The sequence below is a fragment of the Epinephelus lanceolatus genome, chromosome 2, assembly GCF_041903045.1.
Source record: "Epinephelus lanceolatus isolate andai-2023 chromosome 2, ASM4190304v1, whole genome shotgun sequence".
Taxonomy (NCBI): Eukaryota; Metazoa; Chordata; class Actinopteri; order Perciformes; family Serranidae; genus Epinephelus; species Epinephelus lanceolatus.
Window position 1 is genome coordinate 41,030,483 of NC_135735.1, and position 23,641 is coordinate 41,054,123.

At 41.3% G+C, this 23,641-nt stretch overlaps 1 protein-coding gene across 1 annotated transcript; it reads right to left on the reverse strand.

Moving 5' to 3' along the window:
• Positions 1–478: 478 nt before the first annotated feature.
• neto2a (neuropilin (NRP) and tolloid (TLL)-like 2a) lies at positions 479–22,523 on the reverse strand. Its single transcript, XM_033626361.2, has 10 exons — positions 22,005–22,523; positions 17,294–17,350; positions 16,898–17,041; positions 13,125–13,373; positions 12,656–12,703; positions 11,974–12,101; positions 8,024–8,252; positions 3,551–3,664; positions 3,249–3,379; positions 479–2,415 (listed from the first exon to the last, which is right to left on the reverse strand). Exons 1-10 carry the CDS (start codon positions 22,012–22,014, stop codon positions 1,678–1,680), a joined length of 1,848 nt encoding a protein of 615 aa, XP_033482252.1. The 5' UTR covers positions 22,015–22,523; the 3' UTR covers positions 479–1,677.
• Positions 22,524–23,641: the final 1,118 nt, after the last annotated feature.

Sequence of the window (23,641 nt, forward strand, 5' to 3'; positions counted from 1 at the left end):
GACGACCCAGTCACCAGAGCCTGATGCATGTGGCAATGAGTATCTGAAGGTTAAATATTTTAAGTGTGCCTTAAGCATGAGACAGGACAAATGCATCATGACAGCAAAGGGTGAGTGGAGTGTGTGTGTGTGTGTGTGTGTGCGTGCGAGTGACAGACAAAAATCTGCCATCACGAGGAGCTGCGCTATCTTTATACATCTCTTCTCAATAATGATTGAAGCAGAGGTGTTCATCTTGCAACAATTGGACTTAATCAGCCTTAAATTTTAGATTCAGCCTGTAACTACATCTTAAGGTTCACACAATTCAGAAAATAATTCACGCTTAAAACATCTTTGCATGTAAATATCTTTCTCTGCAAAGTCAAACGCCTCTTTTATATCTGCGTTATGTGTGCCTTACCTTGCTGTGACATCTCCGGCCTATGGGTTGTGCCATCTGTCTTGGTTATAGTGAACAGAAAAGCTCACACGGGGAGGTGAGTAAGGTCTCATTTAATTCAACAGAATGAAATTATACAACCAGTGGTTAAATCATAAATGAGTCCCATATAGGCTACATGTCTGTCTCTTTAGGGAAACAGGTTGTGCTTGTTTTACACACTCAGTTCATGGGGGAATTGAGAAATTACATTTTCTCCTGGTAAGGGTGGGGTTTGGGAGTGGGATGGTTGCTATTTTGATTCAGTCCAGGTCTCACAATCATTTTATACTCCATAAATGATCACTCATAGCCTGAATGCCCATATCCTATAAAGCTCACAGAGCAGAAATAGACTTTGTTTTCTCTATTTCCTACCAAAATAAGACAGTCTCTTCATGTGCTCTTCCTGAGGAGAGACTGAGTGGAGCGTACCCTCTGTGTATGTGTGAGGTAACCATGAAAATTACAGAATTATTATAGTAATATCACATCATTAACATTTGTCATCGTCATCATTTTTCTGATCATCATCAACAGCAACTTAATCCTCATCATCATCAACACCATATGTCGTGGATAGGTCATCCTCGTAAAATCATCTGAGCAACATTTGAAAAAGATTAAAGAGTTAAAAGCCAAGCATCATCATGAGGCCGGATATATACTGGTTTTAACAGTACAGTACACTGACAAAAATAAAGACTCAAATTATTAGAAGACGCACTATATATCATATATCTGTGCATGGCAGGTGAATAAATGTAGAAACTCAGTCTCGGACATCTCTTCATCTTTTTCTCTCCTTGTCTCTGAGTGGTCACCTGATCTTCTAGGCTTCCAAACAGAATGAAGTCTGGGTCTGCATGCGAGAACCCGCTTCTCATATGTTTCTTATGAAAAGGAGAGATTAAATGAGTATCAGACTGGAGGAGAGACAAGGTGTCTCCACCTTCCCTTCATCCTACATCCTTCAGCACCCTGAAGAATAGATCCAACAGTTTCCTGTTTTTGACTCTTTTTGATCCTTTTTCTTGTCTGCCACTTCCCCAAACCTTCAGAAGAGACTCTGAGAGAAGATCCTTATGTGCAATACTTTTAATACTGCTTTGAAACAAAGGCAGAAGAGAGAGAGGAGTGATCAATTAAACATTATTGTGACTCTCCTGTCAGCTCTTCTTCCTTCTCTTCTTTCCATGAGTGAAATGCCGGCTCTTTCTGCATTTCCATTCTCCTTTCCTTCCCCCCTTCACCATCTAGAAGTCCATGGACATGGAGCGCTGTTGTGGGTCAACTATGGTGGTACTGTTACGAGCACTGTTGCCGCGGACACTCAGGGTCCCGCAGGCTCCTGCCATCCCACCACCGATACCTCCAGCGATGCCACTAGGCCCCGCCATGTTCACTCCTCCTGCCATACCCATTCCCCCACCCATTCCCCCTCCCATCGCCACTCCTCCAGTTATCCCCACTGCTCCTCCAATCCCCCCTCCTGCAATCCCTGATGCTCCTCCTCCTCCCATTGCTCCACCTGTGGCTCCTCCTCCTCCACCACGCCCATAGATCTCACATGGGATCTCCTCTGTGACGCGGTCCTCGATGACCTGCTGGTCGCAGTCGTGAGTCTGTGAATGCTGCTTGTAGCCATAGCAGCTCTTCTTGTAGCTGGACGTGGAGTTGAAAGTCTTCATGGGTGGTGGCTTGGAGAAGTCGTTGTGGTAGGACAGCTCCATGGAGCTCAGGGTGGTGCGGCTGTGCTTCATACTGCCACCGCCAGTAGCCACCGAGGCTTGTGAGCCGCAGTGGTGCTCGTGGACACAGCGGGACATGGTGGAGGAGCGCCGCAGCTTGTGGAAGCTGTCCAGCTCCTCAGACAGGTCAGCTAAATCTGACGATATCTCTTTGTCACGTAGAGAGAAGAGCTCGTAGTGGGGTGGGTCGAAGACCTCCTGGAAGCCTGCCTTGTTGAAAACACCGGGCCTGCGAGCTACAACCTTGAAAAGAAGAGGATCCATTCAGACAGTTCAACTTCAATGATTAGCAGGCCATGAGTTTTCATACTGATATGAGCATATATCAAGACAATAGTAAACAGAAAAACCCTTATTAGATTTGCAACTGAAACCCCATCTTCTCTGTTTCCTACTAGTAAAGGGGTCCAGCATAAAATGTTTTTTCCAAATTTCTGTAATTGTGTTTTTGTCTGGTTTTAGGTTTAAGTTTTAAATGGATGGGCTCAGCTAGAAAAAGAGACATTGAAAACTTCCAATCAGTGTAGCAACACTTGGGTCAGAATCTGATGACAGCTGGTGGATTGTTTCTTATGTTGCCAGACAACTGTCAAACACATCTGATCAACAAGAACACTTACAATACTTAAGATCTGAAATTTTTCAGGGGCTTTCAGGTGTAAAAAGGTGGTAAGAGGGTAAGGCATGAATTTTTTTCACCTATCTAAAACATGAAAAAAAAGAAGTCAGAAGTCATTTGTCATTTTACACTATGTCCAGTAGTGTCACAGAGTCAGAGACACACATTTCTTTACCGACAGAAGCCTCAACAGACAAGCTGTAAAAATGTTTTTCACAAACCCAAGTGAAAATAAATTTAACAGAAAGCAGTTTAAACCAAAAATAAAATCACATTGAAGCTTAACATCTCTCTTGATATACAGCACTGGATTTTATCTTTCTGCCCTGTCTCCAGAGCTTCGTGTCCCCCCCACCTGGTCTAGAGTCTCACCATCACTTTCAGTTACGTGTCTCTTCTTTTCTGGCTCAGTCTGCTTTCCTGCTGAACAAAAGGTCAGCCTCAAAGGATGAGTTACCTTTTTCCTTGGCTGCTTCATCTGAACCAGGATGGAGATGATAAGAAGAACCAGAACGATGCCTGATGAGACTCCAATTACAGTGCCATGGGTCTTAGTGATCTGATGAAAAAGCCCCTTCGATCTCTTCTCTGCAGTGGGAAAGGGTGATGAGAGAGGAAATAATAAAACACACACACACACACAAAAAACAAATGTACAGAAAGAAAATTAGAATATCAACCCTGAAAACCTGCAAAAATAAAACCTCATTAACCTTAATAACCTCATTTGGGAAAAGCTGGCAGAAAGAAGACAATTACCTTTGCAGTGGTTCTCATCCCATGGATAGACACAGTTCTGAACTCCATTGCACACCAGGGAGTTGTTAATACACATGTTGCTGTGGCAGAAAAATGTATTGGCTGAACATGGGGCTGCGGGCAAAAGACAATACACAGAGATGATAGAATTTAGAAAAAACAACTACAACAGGAAAACAGCTGTGTAACGGTGCTGAGTAAAAGATGACTGCACTGGAAAAGGACTGGAAGCTATTTTGACAGTAATAATGATAAAACAATAACAAAAACTGTAAAAATTGATAATTTGGATGTAGATATGTGTAGTCATGTAGCAAAAATATGTAATGTTCTTTTCTTTTATTTTTTTTAAACACTAGAGGTCTAATGGAGACCACAAGGCCATACATCATCATTTCCTGCAGACACAACATCAGGGGGTGATGAGGGGAGGAGATGGCAGCTTCACTGAACTGCAGCCTGTATGTCAGGGGAGTTTGAGAGGAGGGGGGAGGGTGGAAAAGTAGGAGCAGGCAGAGAGGAGAAATATGGAAAAAGATGAAAAGAAAAGCAGAGGGTGGGGTGGTGGTTGAAATGGCTTCATGTGGTGCAAATGGTCAGACAAGTGTCGTGAGACATCCCACATTAAAGTGACTGTTGGCGTATGAAGGCTTCGATGGCAGAGACGGAGATGACTGGTAATTGATGCTGGCTGCTGGGCTCAGGAGATCGATGCACTGCCAGTCAGAAGGAAGAGCTGCAAGGCTGAGGGAAGATGCAGATGTCTGGGTTTTGGTATAGACCATTTGGGGCTGCAGCAAAAGCTATGTGTGGTGTGGGGATAGAGATGGGTGAAGTGGAAGTCAGTTGAAAAGCAGTGGCATAACATTTCTTATGTGTCCTATAATGAGATTTTTTTCATCAGGCCTGAGGAATTGTGTAGCAGGCAGACACAAAATTTACGACTGATTATGTGTTGTGGTTGAGAGTTACTTTCCTGCTTTGATGTACTAGGTTGAACACAGATCTAACAGGTAAAAATGTATATCCACAAAGCTGTTGGCCATGTTTGTTGGCTGAAAAGAGTCTTGATTACACCTTGAATACAAAGTAAATTAGTCCTGGAGATAATACATGAGAACCAGATGCCTATCTGAAGTCCAACCCTTTAGGTTAGGTCTAACACATACAAAAAAATGTCCAAGACTAAAGACAAAATCTTTCTGAAATCATCCTCTGACTAAATGAAGAGCAGTAGAAGTAAAAGAGTAAAATGAATCTGTGTTGTCACATTTTCACTGTGTGCAACTATGGTAAGTGCATTTTGTGATCAAATGAAATCACAATTTTGCTATTTTGAGGTGTTAACAACAACAAAATGCTAATTTGAAATAAAAAAGCATAATCCTTTTTTTTTTTACTTTTGTTAACTCTCTTCTATTGAGTCAAGTCTGGCCAATCCTAAATCTAAACTTTACAAATTGGTCCCCCCAAAAAAAACTTTTAACAGGGAACAAAAAAGTGCAGAATTCTCAGAGGGAGCAGCAGAAGAAGGACATGCAACACCTGTCGTGTGTACAGAGTAGACAGTAATAATAACAGGAAAATTATAATATTAAAAATCAGGATGACAATATTTGGTGAATTGATTACAAACATGTACACAGAAAATGGATCCAGGGGTCACATTACAAAACATTCTGAGAATACTCAGATAGCTCCTAACTTAGCCTAAAATTTTATCAAGGAGCCTTTGCTTCAGAGCGATTTAGGAGAACTCTCAGAGTATCTTTGAGCAAGGAAGGGACAGAATCTTTAATTTAGTAAGGAGGTGTTGTTGACCCAGTTGCTAGGTATGATGCATTCATACAAAATGTGTGATTGATTGAGCCTGCAAGGTGTGGACACCCAGTGGAATCAAAATGAATTACATTACAGTATGAGGCTGAAAGTAATTGCATGATCACTCTCCTGATGGAAGGTTGTGACAGACCCAAGTCGTCTCCTCTGCACTGTTGCATTTTTCAAATTGCCAAATATCTTAGTGTTGTGATCACTTTAATTCCTGGTGTTATAACGTTATTATGTTGGGTGGAAGATGTGACTGAGATCAACCACAAACATTATTCCTGCATGATCTAATTTGTAGCATTTCATTAATTCACTGTCATTCAGCGTTTGGAGAATATTCCTCCTACCTCTTTGTCTTTCTGTATTTTCTCCTCTGCTTAAGAGACTCGTAAGCCTCTTAAAAGTCTTCTTCCCTGCTCCTGGCAGTTTTTCTCCTTAGGAGCTCTCCTACGGGCTAAGATGCTTTGTGAATAACTTTTATCTTTACCAGGATCAAGTCTTAACTATAAGGAGAAATTCTTAGAAAACGTCATAATTCTCAGAAGTTTCGATGGGAGCAATTCTTTGTACTAGGGAGCTTTATGAATACAGCCCCAGGATGTGATGCCAAAACAGGCAGGAACTGAGCCACACAATCTCATCTCTACCACAAAGACTGTGTAAAAAACAATAAGATATCTCACTATTGTCTTTATCAGTGTCAAAGAAAAAGCATTATGACAAGAAAATGCGTGTACAAACTATTCAACCTGTCTCATGGCTTGTGTCCTTTCCTGGACCCTTTGACAATGATTTTCCACCTCTCGATGTGCAGTCGCAGACACTCTCTCTGAGTCTTTATCACAGCTGAAACAGACTGTGGTCCACCCTGCCAGCTTCACCCACTGCTCAGAGGTCCACCATGATGAGAGCTCTGAGCCTCCACTTCCCTTTCCCTGTGTGCGTCCTCTGCCTCAGGGTTAAATCATTTTGACAAAGGGATATGTATATGTGTGTGTAAGGGTGTGTATGAACTAGTGTGTGTTAGAGTGTCCACCCCATCTATCTCCCAGTGAGCCTTCAGACGGGTTCGCTCCCCTGACACTGTGCTTGCTTCCAAACTCGTTATGTGTGTCCCGCCTTCAAAATGTAGCCTCTCACAGACTGTCAACAATGCTTCACCCTCCCTCCATACACACACACACACACACACACACACACACACACACACAAACATACACACACACAGACACAACTCATGTCTGAATGCATACACTATGTGCGCGTGGGTGTGAGTGTGTTAGGTAAAGTCTTAATATGTCTGGTTTACATGTCAGAGGGGGCTCTGCCGGAAGATTATAGCACATTAAGGATGATGGAGTGCGGAAGGCAAAACTCATCTTGTTCTCTGAGTGACAAAGATTAATGGTTCCCTCTGACCTCCAAGCAAACTTTGAGCCAGTCGCTGACTCTGACCAAATAAAGTTTGGGAGTTATTCAAGAGACTTCAGACTTCTCTGAGATGAACTGTGTGATCAGAATTAATGAGGATCCAAATGGTCTTAAGGACTCTCGGAGTAAAAAAAAAACCACCCTTGCTGAATTTAAAAGGCCATTAAGTTCTGACTGCAATGGTTATGGGTTTGCTGATGAAAACAACATTAGCATTCACCCAGGGTTTGGAGAGTGCGTAGGAGAATGTGGCAATTAATATCTCAGTCTATTCAGGCATTTAATGAAAATATTACGGTGTGCCAACAGAAAAACTGTTTCCTGCATGGCAATTTTTGCTACTTTGTGTGCAACCTTTAACAGCATCTGTTTGAAAGTTTCTTGTCCTTCAAAAATGATGAAGCTTAATGTATAATTACTTCCAGTAGATCCATTAACCCTACTCAGCTTTTCTTTTCACCAAAATAGATAAATTCCTATTTTCCTGTTGTAAGTGGCCTATAATTAGCACAGTATCATGCCGTGAAATGCATATCAGAAAATTATTTGATGCTTTCAGTTATTTAAAAATGCTGGAGTAAATAATTGGTTTTCTCATATCTATGCTCTAAACATGGCACAGTGTAATTAGCTTTCCACGCTGAAATGACACTTGACACAGTGTCTGTTAGTGACTACTGATGCAGACAGAATGCAGGACCTCATAAATCAACTGTTTTGTGTCTGTTTCTGTGTGTGGGTGGATAAAGTCGTGGCTGTTTTGGTAAAGTAATGACATACGGTGCTTTCAGTCCATAACAGAGAGTTACACAGTCAGAAGGGGCGAGGGAAACTGGGATGGAACTTTGTCTATTGGTGATCTCCACTCTTCTAAACACATTCAACCCAAAGTGCAACAAGGACATGGAATCAGATAAAACAGTCAATAAAACAGGATTTTCAATAAATGTAATTCACTGCAACCAGGAGAGGTCCTTGAGCACACAGTCATAAATGTGCACACAAAATATTAGGCTGATTGGTCCAGTAGTGTGTGAGATTAGTTGTGGACAAACAAATACACACACACACACACACACACACACACACACACACACACACACACACACACACACACGACCAAAAGCACAATCCCCTCCAGGCATATTGGTGGAACAAAGTAGAAAAACAGGGTCAAGGCTGAAGTATGATGTCAAGAAGACTTGTACTCACGGTCAACAAATGAAGTGAAGAGCATGCGGAATCGACTGAGTCGGCTCTTTTCATCAGCCCACATTCGCACGACTCCCACACCATTATCCAGCATCACATCATTGGCCACGGTGCTACAGAACTTGGCCTTGAGGTTCTCAATGGCGCTGCTGCCATCGTACACAGCCACAAAGTTCTTCTTGCACTCATTAGAGTGTTCCATCTGGTACTCCATGAAGCGCAGGTAGATCTGCAGATAGACAAAAGATGCAAATCAATGTGGAGGCGAATGAGCACCAGACCTCCACAGCAATACTTAGTTTCATCTCACAGCTGTCTTACCATAATCAGCAACTGAATTCTTAATGAAGGCAAATACATGAAAAAATATTACATTGCATTAAAGCAGTAAAGCAAAAATGCCCAGACACAGATAATAAATAGAAAAGATCAAGCATGTATCATTCATATATGAATAACTGGCTACTTAGAAAACGTCAGTCTTTGAAAATATGTGTTATGTTGCAGCCTGCTGTCCCCCTCACCCCCCTCTTTTCTCTCATGTGTCTCAATTCAGAGAATGCCTCTGGGACTAAAGGTCAGTGAGCTGAACCTGCATATCCTCCCCACATGAGAGAGTCTGGCCTCAAAGTGTTAAACTAGTGGTGTGCTCGGATGTTCCTCATAAAGTCAGAAGCTGTGGTCAAACAGCTAACAAAGCAGTAAATGCCAGTGGGAATGTCAGGTAAAATTTCATGATACTCAGGTTTACAGTGTGAGTGAACAGTTGGTGAACTTCTTACCTGTGATGATGACAACCCAAACACAACAGCCTGTTACTGTCTAATATGATATTCTTGGTTGGACTATCAAACAGCTGGCCAAAATACAGGAGAGTAGCTATGTTCCCAGGATCCCAGGATACCATGTTTTAATATTGTGGTAACACCCATTAACCCTCCTACTGTGTTCATGCCACTCTCTTGTCACTTTCTGTCCTGACAGTAGCTTTGGTTCACTCTGCATATCAATACATATGACGCGTTACATGAAGAGCCATAAAGAGTTAAAGAATTATGATTAAAAGTGATCAGAAAGAGTGTGTGTAAAGGTTTCGGACCACCTTTATTCATTCCTTAATTAGTTGCTATTCCCCCCCCCCAGTTAATTCATTCTTGTAATATATTCTATAATAGTTTTTTAATTTCTTGGGCTGCAATTAATTTTGGAACTGTTCTCTAAACAGAAAGAGTAACTATATTTAGATATAGATCTGTGCCAGTACAATGTCATCACTCTGAATCATGATTTAGTCCCCTTACCTCATCCATGTCTTATTAAGCAAATACAGAGCCAGGGAACATCTTTCTCAGTGAGCTGGAAAATGTAGGAATTACCCCCCAAAATACAACAGTGTGTCCTCCAAATTCAAGCAAAGAAAAAAACTCCTTCCTTTCTCACAGGTCCACGTAAAACATTAACAATAAGCCATTCCAGTCAGTGAGCATGTTCAATAGAACTCTGGAACTGGCTCACCTAAACCTACTGTGTTGTTATTAATGTTAGTAGTTACACCTCTGCTTTTCTCACCATCACAAGGTCTGCTGTAAAAAGGTCTATTCAAAATAACTTGAGTTTCTGCCTGAGTCATGTGTTTACACATACCTCTTTCTCAGCAGACATTTTGACTGTTCTTAGTATAGAAAAGGCACAGGTGGTACTAATAACATTAATGACAGCTCAGCTCTATTGTGTCCCAGTAAGTCGTGATGACAGTTTGACAGTGCACATTAACAAGACCCTGAAACTGACGCAGCTGAATGGAACCCGCCATTCGCCATCTTTCATTTTATTATTTAAACCTGTGCTTTTCCTGCTGTGACATGTAAAAGTGTCACCTGTTAAAAATGACAGAGCCTGTGGTTTGTCCACTTGTCCAGCCACCTGCTTCAACAGCAGCCTCTCATTTGCACATTAGTTAGCCTGAACATATCATAGTGTAACACTTCAACCTGCAAAGTTATTACAAAATAATGTCTTTAAATTGTTTGAATAAGTCAGCAGTAATTACATGATAACAGCTTGGCCACAGGGAGACAACTTAGATGAAACTTCGGCACATTTAGCACACACGCACCTGTAAACATGCAGCAGTTAAGTAGCTGCTCTTATACTGCTGCTGAGTGTGCTGCTCTGTTCCTTCTGCTTCGTTGGGCTAATATCTGACTAGGCAACTCAGTGCTGTTGCTAAATTCAGATCCTCTTCACCGCTGCCTCACACAGCACATGTAGAAATGAAAATGACCGTGGAGACTTATGTGTGTGTGAGAGAAGTTAGGTAGAGCATGTGTGTGAGCCATGCATGAATGTTTACTTGTGCATTTAATTTTACTTTGTAAACATATAAGTGTATAATGTGTTTGGGTAATTGCTTACAGTGCTCTATGTGACAGTATATTATGTAATTTGTGACTGCATGTGTACATCTGCAGTTTTATACCTAATTAGATGTGCATGAATTTTCTGTGTGTCAGTATATTGTGGCAAGTGAGTAGCATAGGAGCGTGCTGATGACTCATTTAGTCATGAGGGAGAAACAGAGCAGCAATGAATCAAGGCTAAGCAAATTATGGTTGTAATTTCAACAGGGTTTTGGATATCCACTCATAAATATCAGAACTTATGAGAACACAATTCTTGGCTTTCACTCTTGGCTTGAAAATGTGCTTATGAATCTCCAGGGCCATATTTTATAAATAAAATTTGCCTGCATTGCTTTTTTCCTATGCTGCCTCTCTGTGTATTTGCACTGCTCAAATACGCATTATGTATTAAATCAAGATCATAATACATACAAGACCACTGACAGATCTGCTCTCAGTGACAGAAGAACACAGCTGTATGCAGCTATATGCATTCATACAAAACATGTAAATCAGGAAAACCACTGACAACCAAATCCACTGCGTATGTTGATACTGGAATATTCCATTGAAACATACACTGACATTACATTTGCTATTACAGCAAGCAAGAAAAAAAAATAGAGAACACTCTCAAGGTGAAGTGCCAGAGCAAATCTACCAACAGAGAGGGGAACATGCTCAACAGAATGATAGTACATTGGGGGATTTTAGAGTTGACTCCAATGTACTATCATTCTGTTGAGCATGTTCAACAGAATGATAGTACATTGGGGGATTTTAGAGTTGACTCCACAACCCTTCAGAAGTTCTGAGTTGTTTCTGTTTATATTCAGAGCATCACCCCAATTCAACTGTGTTTACACTGCAAGACGTCATGGTAAATTTCTAAATGATTCCTCATCAGATTTCTTTTTTTGTCAACGACTATTCATATCTATTCTGGGATAAATTGCATGCGTCACCAGCCAGATGAGATTTTGTATTACTTGTAATGTGGTCCTGCTTAGTTTTTTTTTATTTAAAAAAGCAACTCCATGCCGTTTTTCACCATTTACACTGATTACAATAATTAGAAAACATTAGTGCTTTGACTGAAATAAACATTCAGCTTATCAAATGCAGTCAGAGGGATGTGCAGCAAAATAAGTCAGTGCCTTCAAGGGTAGTGAAATGGTAGGACATAACTCAGAGCAATGTTGCTGATGATTCAGATGTAAAATTTGCCTCTAATATTCTTCAGTCTTCCAGTGCAGCTAGTGTCTTAAACAAATATTCCAAAGAGATGAGATTAATAATACTTTGAATACTTCAATATGTTGTGAGATGTCAGGATGTTTACATATATAACTACTTTAAGTACATAAAGACGTGCATGTGGCAGATATTTTAAAATGGCTTTGAATACGATTCATTCAAACAGAAGCAGAGACTCAATGGTAGCTATTTTAAATCGTATAATTTTAAAGAAACCAAACGTGTTGAAAAATCCAATCAAAGCGATGCATCCCATGATTTCTGATGACTAATCTGGTCCCTTGTACTGACCTTGGACTGAGGAGGAGCTCTGATGGTCCAGATACAGTCCAGTGCATCACCTGGCTTCACTCTCTCTTCCTCCTCCACCTGACTGGAGCGAATAATCCCATCCCATCCGCCTATTTCAAACTGACAGTCTGTACAGAGACAGAGGAAATGTGCAGCAGAGGTAAGAAGAAAGGTAAAGAAAGAGAGAGGAAGGTAAAAGACAGGGAAGGTGAGAAAGGGGTCACATGGAGGCATGTGAGAGAAGCAAGACAGAGGGAAGAGTGGAGAAACAGAGAGGGAGAAGAAAGAACAGAAGATAAAGAGGAAGAGGGGTAGGATGAGAAGAAGATCGTGACAGACAGAAGGACAGATGAAGGATTTTATTTAAAGAAGTAAAGGATTTAAGGTGGAATTGAAGTGAGCACGGCGGATTAGGACAAAGGACAATAAGAGGGAACAAAGGCAGAAAGAGATGGAGGAGAGAGCAGGATAAAAGAGGTGTGCATTCCTTCATGTGTTTCAGTTTGTGCATGTGTGTGTCTGTACATCCTTTCACTTCATGTACAATTGTGTGCTTGTCAAGGTACATTTGCACGTTCAGCATTCACGTCAGAGGCAGAGATCGCCTCGGGTAAGCTTCTGAGCACCGAGGAGCTCTTCAAAAAGGATCGAACACAAATTGGCGAAATGCTGAAGAGCTTACCTGGGATGGGGTTTAGCAGTCCACCCACGTGCAGATGGAAATCAGGGTCTGAAATGATAAGATTTGGGAGGCACATTACTCTCAATCCACACAGCAGAAATGGGTAAGCAGAGAACACAAGATAAGATCCCATTAAGGCAGGCCAGATAAAGCAGAAAGGGGTCTGTTTGAAGCTAATATCTGTTGCCTGATGGGAGAAACTGATTTCTAGGTATATTGGGTTTAGATTCAGGAGGCTCTGATGTTGAGCGTGTCTGCTGTAGAGCAAGAAAAGTGAAGAGAGAAGGCTGTGATGTTGGATGGGCAACGTGTGGATGTCCAGCTAGCCTATGTTAAGTAATCTTTCATTGTTAATCAACACAAACAAGAAAAAATGTTTTAAAAAAGAATGTTTTTTCACAGTGAGATCACATTCTCTGAGGGTGCACTGTGGAATTGCATGAACTGCATATAGTTTGGGTGCCCTTACCTGCAATGAAGGTGTACTTAATGCGGAAGCCAAGGCCTTCCAGCTCCTCATCGCTGGTGAACTTGATCCACATGAAACGTCCTGTCGATGTAACCAGGCCTGGGTTCTTTCCCCCACAGAAGCGATCAATGAGCGGCGAGAACCCAAATGGCCCGTCACGGATTTCGATGTGATCGAAGCGGCACTCGAATGATGGCTCGATGTAGTAATTCTTATCAAAAGCCAGCTGAATCCTTTGTCTAGGCAGAGCTTTGGTGAAGGGAGTAGGGAGAGAAAGGAAACAAAAGGGGTAAATCCACAACAGGAATTAAATTAAATCTAGCTTTTGGGGGACAAAGGAAAATCTGGATGGTATTCTAAAGCACAAAGTAGAGTCAAATATGAGTTAATCTGGAGTTTGAAGTTGAGCACATCAACTGTTACTTCTAACCCCTCAGCCGACTGTGTGGAGTGCAAACTTTTTAGAAGTTGGCTAAGTCTGATTTGAAGGGTACTATAGGTAAGTAAAGCTCCCTTTCAGACATGAAATATGTAACATTGCTGGCCTTATCTATCTGTTAAAATCATGGCTTTTTGTCATTCAGACATAGCTGACTTTTACTATGTGTAAGTATTCCTTACAGCTATAATTAGACATGACAGGGCATTTATGGAAAAAGCCATAATGATAAAGGAATATTTGCTTATGAGGGAGTATGCACTGCTGAAGAAAAGCACTGAGTTAACAAGTATTAATATAAAGGAAGGAGAATGTTTTGTCTTTTCACAGGCTGTGACTAATGACCATTGTGAGCACAAGGGACACTTGCCCCACTTACATGTACTTCATATGTTCTGTGTGTTGGATAAACTGGATGAACCCAGTGAAGCACCTGTTCTGCTTTAAAGGGGAACACCACCTAATTCCAATATAATATTTCTATGGCCAGAAAAGTTCAACATTTGTGAACATGATCTGCTCTCTCTTAAAGCCAGAAACTGGAGAAGTGAGTCAAAAACTTGTGATGTAATCAAGAATAAAGTCTGGAGCTGCTCCATAGACGATGAATGGGAGCCTGCTTTTGTGGAGCCACAGGATATTTGTTTTCTTTTTTACCCAAATGCGCTTTATTCTATTGTAGTGTTCTCAGTCCTAAAACAGAAAATGTACCCATATACTCAGAGCATCCTCATGGGTACTCTCAGTGTCACCTAGAACATCTTTTCTAATTCATTGTCAGTGGAGCAGCTGCAGACTTTATACCTTATGACATCGCAAATTTGAGTTTTAGCACTCTAGCTTTTGGATTTGGGATAAAGATGTTCATGTTAACTAATATTTTTGGACTGCCTTAGACCATAGGAATAACATGTATGAATTTTAAAAATGGGCATTATTCCCTTTTAACTTCCGAGTAAGAATCTGCCTTGATGTTCCCTCAAAACAGCACAAATAACAATTACACATATTAACACAGATGTTAAACCTAATTAGATCACCCACACATGTTTATGCTTTGGTTTGTGCTTTCCAATTGTGGTTGACAGCATTTTAAGCACTGCATCTAGGAACTATGCATGCATAAAGTGTGAAAGAACAGAACATGCTAAACACTCACTCTCATTTTCTTTACAGATAACAAACACATATTCACACATACAAGCATGAATCACACAGCTGCATGCACAAAGCACACAGACATAGACACGGAAACAGAGACACAGTCTGACATGTGAGCATCGCTATCTCTGAGTCAGTGAATCCAGAACATTGCAACCACAGCATCAACTGTAGTTCACAAGTTCACCTGTCATGCAAATCCACAGTATGTCTATATACTGAATGGACAGAGCTCTCGAGCAACATTACCCCCCACATACACAGAGGAAGTATTCAACAAGGGCAATTCATGCCTGCCTTGGGAGATGAATCATACTAAATAAAGATGGTGAGGGTGGGAGGTGGGGCGCTGAATCATCTGTGGCATGGAGAAGGCAAGCATGCCTCATTAGAGAAAAAAGAGCCATGTCAAGGGCGGTACATGTGTATGGTACAGTGTGCAACTGAATTTGTGTCTCTCTTCTTGTCTTTGAATTTGAGCCTGAGCGTTCTCCCTCTCTGCTCGAATGAGCAGCTTGTATGCCTGCACTTCCTGCTATCTGTGTGTTCATTCCCTGGTGCGTTGAGTCTCATTCTCTCTATACGCACTGCCACACACATGACACAGCTTGATACAGAAAGACTACAGAAACTACAATCACTCCATCTATTGAGCTGATGAACTGGGGGACATGACATAATCAATGAGTCTCACTAACCACAAATTATGATTACAAAGCTATCTGATTAGCACTTGTGCCAAACACAAGCATCTCTCTGTTTCTATTCAAAGCAGAACACTAGAGCTTGAATATGAATATGACTAAAGCCATTCAAGAATATTATTACTATGGTTATTATAGATTATAATTTTACTGTACATACCATCTGTCATTGTCCATAAAAATCCTGCATGCTGCATGTACAGTATATAAACATGTATACATGCACATACCGTACCAAACGATCCAGTCCATGTATATCCTTTCAGTATTCATGTCTTTGCACTATTTGTATAGCTTACAACCTGCAGAACTTCACTTACATTCAATCAATCAATCAAACTTTATTTATATAGCGCCTTTCATACATCAAAAATGCAACCTCAAAGCGCATTGTGTATTGTATGTGTATTGTCAGTCATTGGTGCTTCCTATTTCTATACTGATATAAACACCTATTCTGTCACATACTTTGTACATAATAGTTATTATTTACCTTTGTTTGCCCAGCTTTATTGTCCTTGTACCTACATGTTATGCCTGTTTTTGTGTAAGTGCACAAAAGAAATGAAACAAACAAACAAGTCAACTTCCTTTAATGTGTACACACGCTTCACTGATAAAGGTGATTCTGAAGACCAAATAACATAAAATGATAGGTTCCATCTGTCTCTACTCAGGAGTGATGATGTACTACTGCACACACCAGTAGCCTGCCTGTGATAGAGCCTCAGCTTTTTCATCAACAATAGGTCTGGGCTTCACTTGTCCACAGGGGGAGCCCTTGAGCCATGTGAAAAGAAAAAATCTCTTCCCCACCACAGCAAGGAAAGTACCAGGCACACATCTCATGAAAGGCTGTACTTCAACTCAGTGGACAAACAGTTCATCAATTTAGTATGAAAACACATCAACTAACATCCCAGACCTTATCTCATATAGCGGCTAATGATGCTACTTCCATTATGCCTCCAGTGCGGCAGGCCACCAAATTACTGATGGATGTGATATTTCTGGTAAACACTAAAGTGTTGACAAGGACACTTGCAGTTCAGTGATATGCCACTGAAGGTAAGTTGCAGAGCAGATGTTCATGTTTTTAAATGTTCCATTCAATAGTGCAGTCTTCTGGCACACCCTGCCAATAGAGATGAACACAGCACTACTCTGATTAGGCCAAAAGTCAGGGGCTACCCACAATGCGCCACTCTCCATCATTTTCAAAGGGTTATATCTGTGGGGCGAAACAAACTCAGGATGTCTCATTCGAAAAATGTCAGGCTGACTGCCCGCCAGCGAAGGAACAGAAAATCAGATAGGGGCGAGGTTATATAAAACAATGTCAGTCAGACTAATGACATTCACTGAAGGAGGCAATATGCTGAAAGGCGGGAAACTGTGTCAGCTGTTCTGATGACAACAGCGACTGAGCACAAGATGAAGTGTTCCGATGGAAAAGGACCCTGCTTTACCTTCCAGGATATAAACACACTCCTTGTTGGGCGGGTAGGTGTTGGGGTAGTTTGGCGATGTGAACACCCCGCCATTGATGTTGCGGACCCACGTGCCACACTCGTTCTGGTTAGGGCTCTGGCCGCCATGATCGCTTGGGGAATCTTGAAGCAGAAAGGCAGAGAACAGACGAACAGATGGGTTATTGAGTCAGGGGATCAATGAGGGAACGATTGGAAGGCAGGGAGAGTGGAAGGATCGTTGGTGCGAGGAAAGGAAATAGCAGGCAGGGAATAAAGAGGGAGGAAAGGCAGGACAGAATTAAGAAAAGAACCATTTTGTCCTATGATACAAGACGAGATAATTCTGCTTATTTCAGACTAAAACAGTGCTGATGGATATCAGCGCAAGCTTACCTTTAGTCCTCTGTGCCAGAGCGAAACCCTCTTCTATTAGAAAGAAGAGTATCCACGCTGCAAAACAGAGATATGACACATTAGTGACATAATACTTAATTTATATCTGTGTTCTACAATGAAAACATGGAAACCCTTAAACACCCAGAGAACAAGTGCATGTGATAAGCTGCAGTATTAATTTACCCTGACCTTGATGAATAGCAAATAAAATATAGATCAATACAATTTTTTAAGTTAATCCCTGATTGGATTGTTAAATTTATAAGATGAATTGCTGAGAAAGGAAGAGGAGAGCTGTGAAGGAAAAGATAACCATGAAGTATATATCAGTGTAGACATGCTCTCATAATACTGGTGTAAGTTCAGGATATAATCACATCATTGTCAATACAAAGCTTTCATGAAAGGGCAATGCTTGGAAAATACCGCAGAGGCATTCAGTGATAAATCATCTTGTAAATGATGGCGCTACAAGGCTGCAGTTACTGAAGTGAACATTTTAACTTCAGACTGGGGATAGATGGGATGTCATACGCCTATATATATTATATGGTTCAGCTGTGTTAATGTAACCAGTGTTATTCATCCTCATTCTTCCACTGCTGTTTAAGAAGTAAATGCAAATGCATGTTCATCTCCATGACAATTTATGCATTTTTATCGGGGAAACAATTAACACTGAGGGCATACAAATTCAAATTTTTGTTAAAAGATAAATATAACAAGGCTATGACATAAAGATGACTTCCCCTTTCTTGGTCAGTAGCAGAGAACAGTAGAATAACTGTATTAATCATTAACAGTAATTAAAACTTTTTTACACTAATGAAAACGATAGTTTTTTGCAGTAGTGCACATGTTCAAAAGCCTCTGAGACTGTCACACATGCAAAAGGCAATAAAGTGCACGTTAACAAAACATGCTGCAAAAGAGGAGAGTGGCAAATGAGACAAGTGATGAGAAGACAGCAGTGTGAGGGAGTGAGAGGAGGTGGAGCTGTGGGGGCACTGCAGCGGTGTATTTGTCAATTCACTGTTGGAGAGAGGAGAGGGCGAGAAAGTTGTATCAGTAGTATGGATACTTAGGAAAATGAGTATTGACACCATTTCAGATACACAGAGTCGATAGTCCAGTACTTGTTACACTGAAACAAGTCTACGACTAATCATTATTTTCACTCTCGATTAAGCTGACTTTATTTTATTGGTTAATTAATTAATTGTTGTAGAAGTATGCTGATGCATACTGAGTAGGGTTAAAGTGTAGGGTCAGAGCGGTTTAAGGTAGCTTTGTTAACTTCAGCAGCAGCAATGATAAAATATTCTTGGATGAGCCATACAGTGTAATATAATAGTTGCTGTAAAATAATACATGTACAATGGTTACACCTGCAGAGACACTTGTAATATGTTAGTCACAACTGACACAATTACTACCTCTGGTACCTCTGGAGTTAGTCACACCATTAGAACAGCATCTGTGCCATGGGAAAAGGCTAGCAGTAATAATAGTTATGTCAGTAGTAGCAGGAGCAGCAAGTAGTAGTTCATTAAAGACAGTTTTAAACCATCAACTCTCATCCACTCCATGAGACTCTAACCTACTAATCTGCAGCCTCTAGGCACCAGGAACATAACGCATTAGCAGAAAAAACAGGATTACGGGCTGCGAGGCTTACAGCGCTGATGAGGAGAGAGTCATTTGGACAGAGGACGGCTACAGACAATAGGTGAAATATGTTTTATTACAATGATATCTGCACTGAGCGCGAGCATGTTACAGCTTCTGACACTGTCTTGCTCTGATAAGCCACTGTAGACCTGATCCCTACTGAGTTCATAATAGGTTGGCCCGCTCACATCGAATTAGAGAGCGGGCGTGAGCCTGGCACGTTGCATAATGGCACCCAGGAAGGAAGGATGGAAGAGGGAGATGGAGAGAGGAGGAAAGAGAGAGATGTAGGGGTGGGTGTTTGATGAAGAGGAGGAAGAGGAGTGCATGGTGAACCTCACCACACCAATGACCATGCATGTTTGAATGGACTGATTTTGATATGCAAAAACACACACACACACACACACACACACACATGGCCCCAAGGCTCCGGGCTCCTCATTACTTCTATCTCCATTATCTTGCATTAAAGAATTGTAGGTGGGAGTACAGAGAACAGACCACCCAAACTCAAGCACCACATAGCAGAGTGATGCTATAGGCTCTCATTGAGGCTTAAATATAAGCCAGTCATTAAATCTTATAGAAAGCAGGAACACGGAGCTATGATGTCTTCCTTTCAAATGCATTTGGTTGGAAATATTAACAAATCAAACTGTACAGGAAACATTGTTTTGGACAAAGGTTGTTGAGTTATAAACCAGCGAGCTGCCATGAGCTGCAGCGGCAAAAGTGTGTATCAAGCATATAAATATTTAAATTAACATATTAGGCAAAAATTGCATAATTTATGCAGGCGTTTATAACATCATTTGTATTGTTATAAATAAATCACATGCTAAATAGAGGCATTGTCACTTCAACACTAAGAGAACAACTTGTTAATGTGTATAAAAACGGATGATGAATGTTTCAAAGCAGAAACAAACACAAGTTTACAACGAATGTCATTCAATGGGCATCACTCTTTACTATCTGTTTTCCACTCCCTTGAAGTCCACTATAAAGAGGGTCAACATATACTGAAGGTTGGGTCATTCATGTGCAGCTATCTCTTAAAAAAAGCCCGACATTTGAAGGCACTGTAACATCCCACTGAGAGAAGTTTTGTCTGACCTCTGGACATTTTAAATAACGAGAGAGAAAAAAAATACCGCGGGTTGAACCCAGCGATTCTAGGTCATGTCATTTCATTTTTACATCACTTCTCACTTCGGCTTACAAGCCAAGTTAAGGCTGTAATCTGCTTTTACATTACAAAAAACAGAGGCCATCGCTGCCTTCTGTAACACAGGCCTAAAGATGGATTGGAAATAATATTAGAGCTGATAATGTGCGATTTGGCTGTAGGCTATCCTGTCCCACCAAGGAACCATGGCCTTAATTAGGCCTGTATGACGTCAATTACAAGGATGTACCACGCAGCTACAAATGGCTACCAGACAGTACACCTAAGTTAGCTAACACTTCAGGAGGCAAGGTAAGAGTACCAGTAACCTACAGCTACTGGGCTGGTAAAGCTTCAAATAAAGATGAAGTTATGTATCGTCATGTTCCCTTACAGTCAAAAAGAAGAATGACGCCATTGTGGTAGCCTCTCCAGCAGGTAGACTTAACCTGTGGCCACTTTACAGCTAATTATATTATATATAAAGCTATGAATTAAGCCATGTTGAATACACGTTAACATTTAACTCTGCCTTTGAACAGTAGCTAGTGGCCTACGACCACACCGTTTACAAATATTTACCTGTTCAATCACACAGCTCCGCACCGAGCCGCAGTAAACCGCCCGCACCAAAGCATCAGGAGCGCTTCACTGAACTCATCAAGAGGTGTTGCAGCCGTGTGCTGCGGCGCGTGCCTCAGGTGTTGATGGCGCGAGACAGTGGCTGGAGCGGGAGTCACTAGAGCAACAGCACGCGCACACACGACAACGGGCGTCAGCGTCTGGCTCTGAACTTGGGAGAGGAGAGCTTTACTCGCCATGGAGGGCGATTGTAGCACCATAGTTGTGAATAGTTTGGAGTAATACGAGCTGGGGACTATTTTATTTATAATAATAACTTAAAATGATGGCACCTACATTCCTAGGGACATTGTAGGCTATATGTGACAGACAAGATGTTTTAATGTCAGTGAGATACATGCAGACAGTCAAACTGTCCGCTTATTGGAGCAATGCTCCCTGATAGATTTCACATAGCATTTAACCTTTGCTGTCCGTTATAATTATGAATCACAATCAGATTGCACTCACGTAGGCTGTATGGAGAGAGGCACACCTCGCAGTGCCCAAACCGGCTGCTAAACCTCTGTTCCCTCTTTACATTACGCTCGGATGGTAAATGTGCATTACATTAAAAATAATGAATCATCTTAATTTGATGAAATATTAAAACCTACAAGGAGCATTAATGACACGTTTAGGAAACATTTGGTGTTTGCTGTTTTAATTTCTGTGCACACTGACCAGGCTCACACCAAACTCAGAAGAACCTGCGTGGCTTTTGCTGAATCTTAGAAAATGGGAAGCAGATCAACAGATGCTGGAACTTGCATAAAGCAGTCAGTGGTTAATGGCGATGTGTATAAGTGATATGGGCAATAAAACAATAAGATTTAAACAGTCACAGGAGGGCAAGTTGATGCACGAGACAAATAAACCAGACAGAAAGAGACGGTGTAGCAGAGAGCTGTGGAGAGATTGTGTGTCTGATTGCATTTTTTTTTTTACCTGTAATTTGCTTTAGCGATCTCATTTTAGAAGAAATGCATAACAATATGAGGTGGTTTTAATCTGTTCTGAAGCTGATGCATAGTGTTTTAGAATTTCATGCCACCCTAATTTCTGTGGAGGTGTTGAAATCTACCATCACCTGCAAATGAAACATCCACTGTGCTACACAATGAGAAAAGGTAACGAGGTAAATGCATTTTATCCGTGCTTAAAATAAACTGTCGATTCTTTCTGCCCAAGGCACTGGACCTTGACGCGCATCACGGATTCTCGGGCAGCTCGTATCCAACTCACCTCTGTGCATTTCCTCTCACGGTGTGATTCCAACCCAAAAGCACCTTTCTAAAAACGCCCTCCTATTCTGTCCATTTTAGGGCTCCACGGCGGCTCTTCACAAAATCCAACTTTTCTCTGTCAACCGTAAATCCATTACGCAGAGCCGCGCTCCAAGGAGGAAAGCAGCACCAAGCTCTTCTTCAGTGGGCGATCCCGCTGCGTTTGGCTGGAGGATGAACACACTGCTAAGAGCCTTTCAGCCAGGCATCATGAGGACAGCTTCCAGCGGGACTACAGTGGAGATGACATGTGAAGGGTTTGGATTGATCCAGGGAGGCTGACGCGCTCTAGGAGAGGTAGGTATCCAAAAGACGCATATGGATGGGTGATGGATGGAGAGAGAGAGAGAGAGAGAGATGGAGAGGGAGGGAGGGAGAGAGAGAGAGAGAGAGAGAGAGATGGAGAAAGAGTACGGAGGAGGAGAGTCCGTCTCTGTCTGTTCTCCGCCCGTGTCTGAACTAAGAAATGCTCCTGAACGAGGCTCATTTAAGCCGTGGGCGCTGCTTACATCAATGAGTGGCTTGTCATGAGCATCGTCAAGGTAGGCACAATGAAGAAAATAGGTTTCCGGTCGTGTCTTTCAAAATAAAACCACTGGCGAACTTGTTGCCACTAAGAAAATAAAATCTAACAAAAATAAATAAAATGTACCTGAACGTTGAGAACACGAATTATGGTCTGTTTTTTTTTTAAATAAACATGCCAGTTTCCCAAAATTATGAGAAGTTGTCATGGGTTCTTTTTTGCCGTTTTTTCTGAAATAACGCGATAATAATCTCTTAACTCAGGAAAAACGTAACGTAAATTTCAAATTCTTATCTCTTAAATAACAAAAAAACACCCAACTTTTCTCTTGATTCTGTGAAAAAAATGCGGTAATTCTAAAAAACAAGGCCTTTTCCTCAAATAAATGCACTACTACCCTTTTTTATGAACACTTGTCAGGGCTATAGGTTAATTATTAGGGGATGCATTATCTAAGTATGACTGGTTGGTAGTGCTGGGGAAAATGGTCAAGAAGCAAATAAAGAGATGTGTTTAATGTACAAAGGTAAAAGCTGAATATTCTTCATTGGAAAACAAAGAGTAGGCCTTTATGTGTGAGGTAAACACATGGTGCTTGATTATGTTAAAGGGAATATAAAAATCCATACAAATTACTTTTTGCCTGCATGGTTTTGAAATATTAGTAATGACTGTATTAATGACAACTCTTCGGGGCATCCCAACACTTTTCTGTCCATGCTTTTAATTTTGAGGCTGTCACCTTGTTTCCGGTTTTGTTCTGGCTCTCCTTGTAAAACTTAACACAGCATGTAGCGTGCACCACCTACTCCTTGCTCTCTCTCTCTGTCTCCCTCCCAGTGACACACACACACACACACACACACACACACACACACATATTGACTATCAGTACTGTTTGCATTAGTTGTGATCTGCTTAAAGGCTACCAAGCTTGAGACAATCTTACCCTCATTTGCCATGCAGGGAAGGTTTATTCTCTCCTTGCATTATTTAGCAGGGTGGCTCCTCAAGTGGGGTGCCGGGCCCAGAGGGGTGCTCAAAGAGGCCTCCAGGGGTCCTCAGGAAAA

Excerpts from the sequence above, each read along its gene's own strand:
- neto2a (XM_033626361.2), bottom strand. Across the intron at positions 17,042-17,293 it reads TCTGGCACAGAGGACTAAAG|ATTCCCCAAGCGATCATGGC; the intron begins GTAAGCTTGCGC and ends TTCTGCTTCAAG. Across the intron at positions 8,253-11,973 it reads GAGCTCCTCCTCAGTCCAAG|ATCTACCTGCGCTTCATGGA; the intron begins GTCAGTACAAGG and ends GTCTATCTGCAG.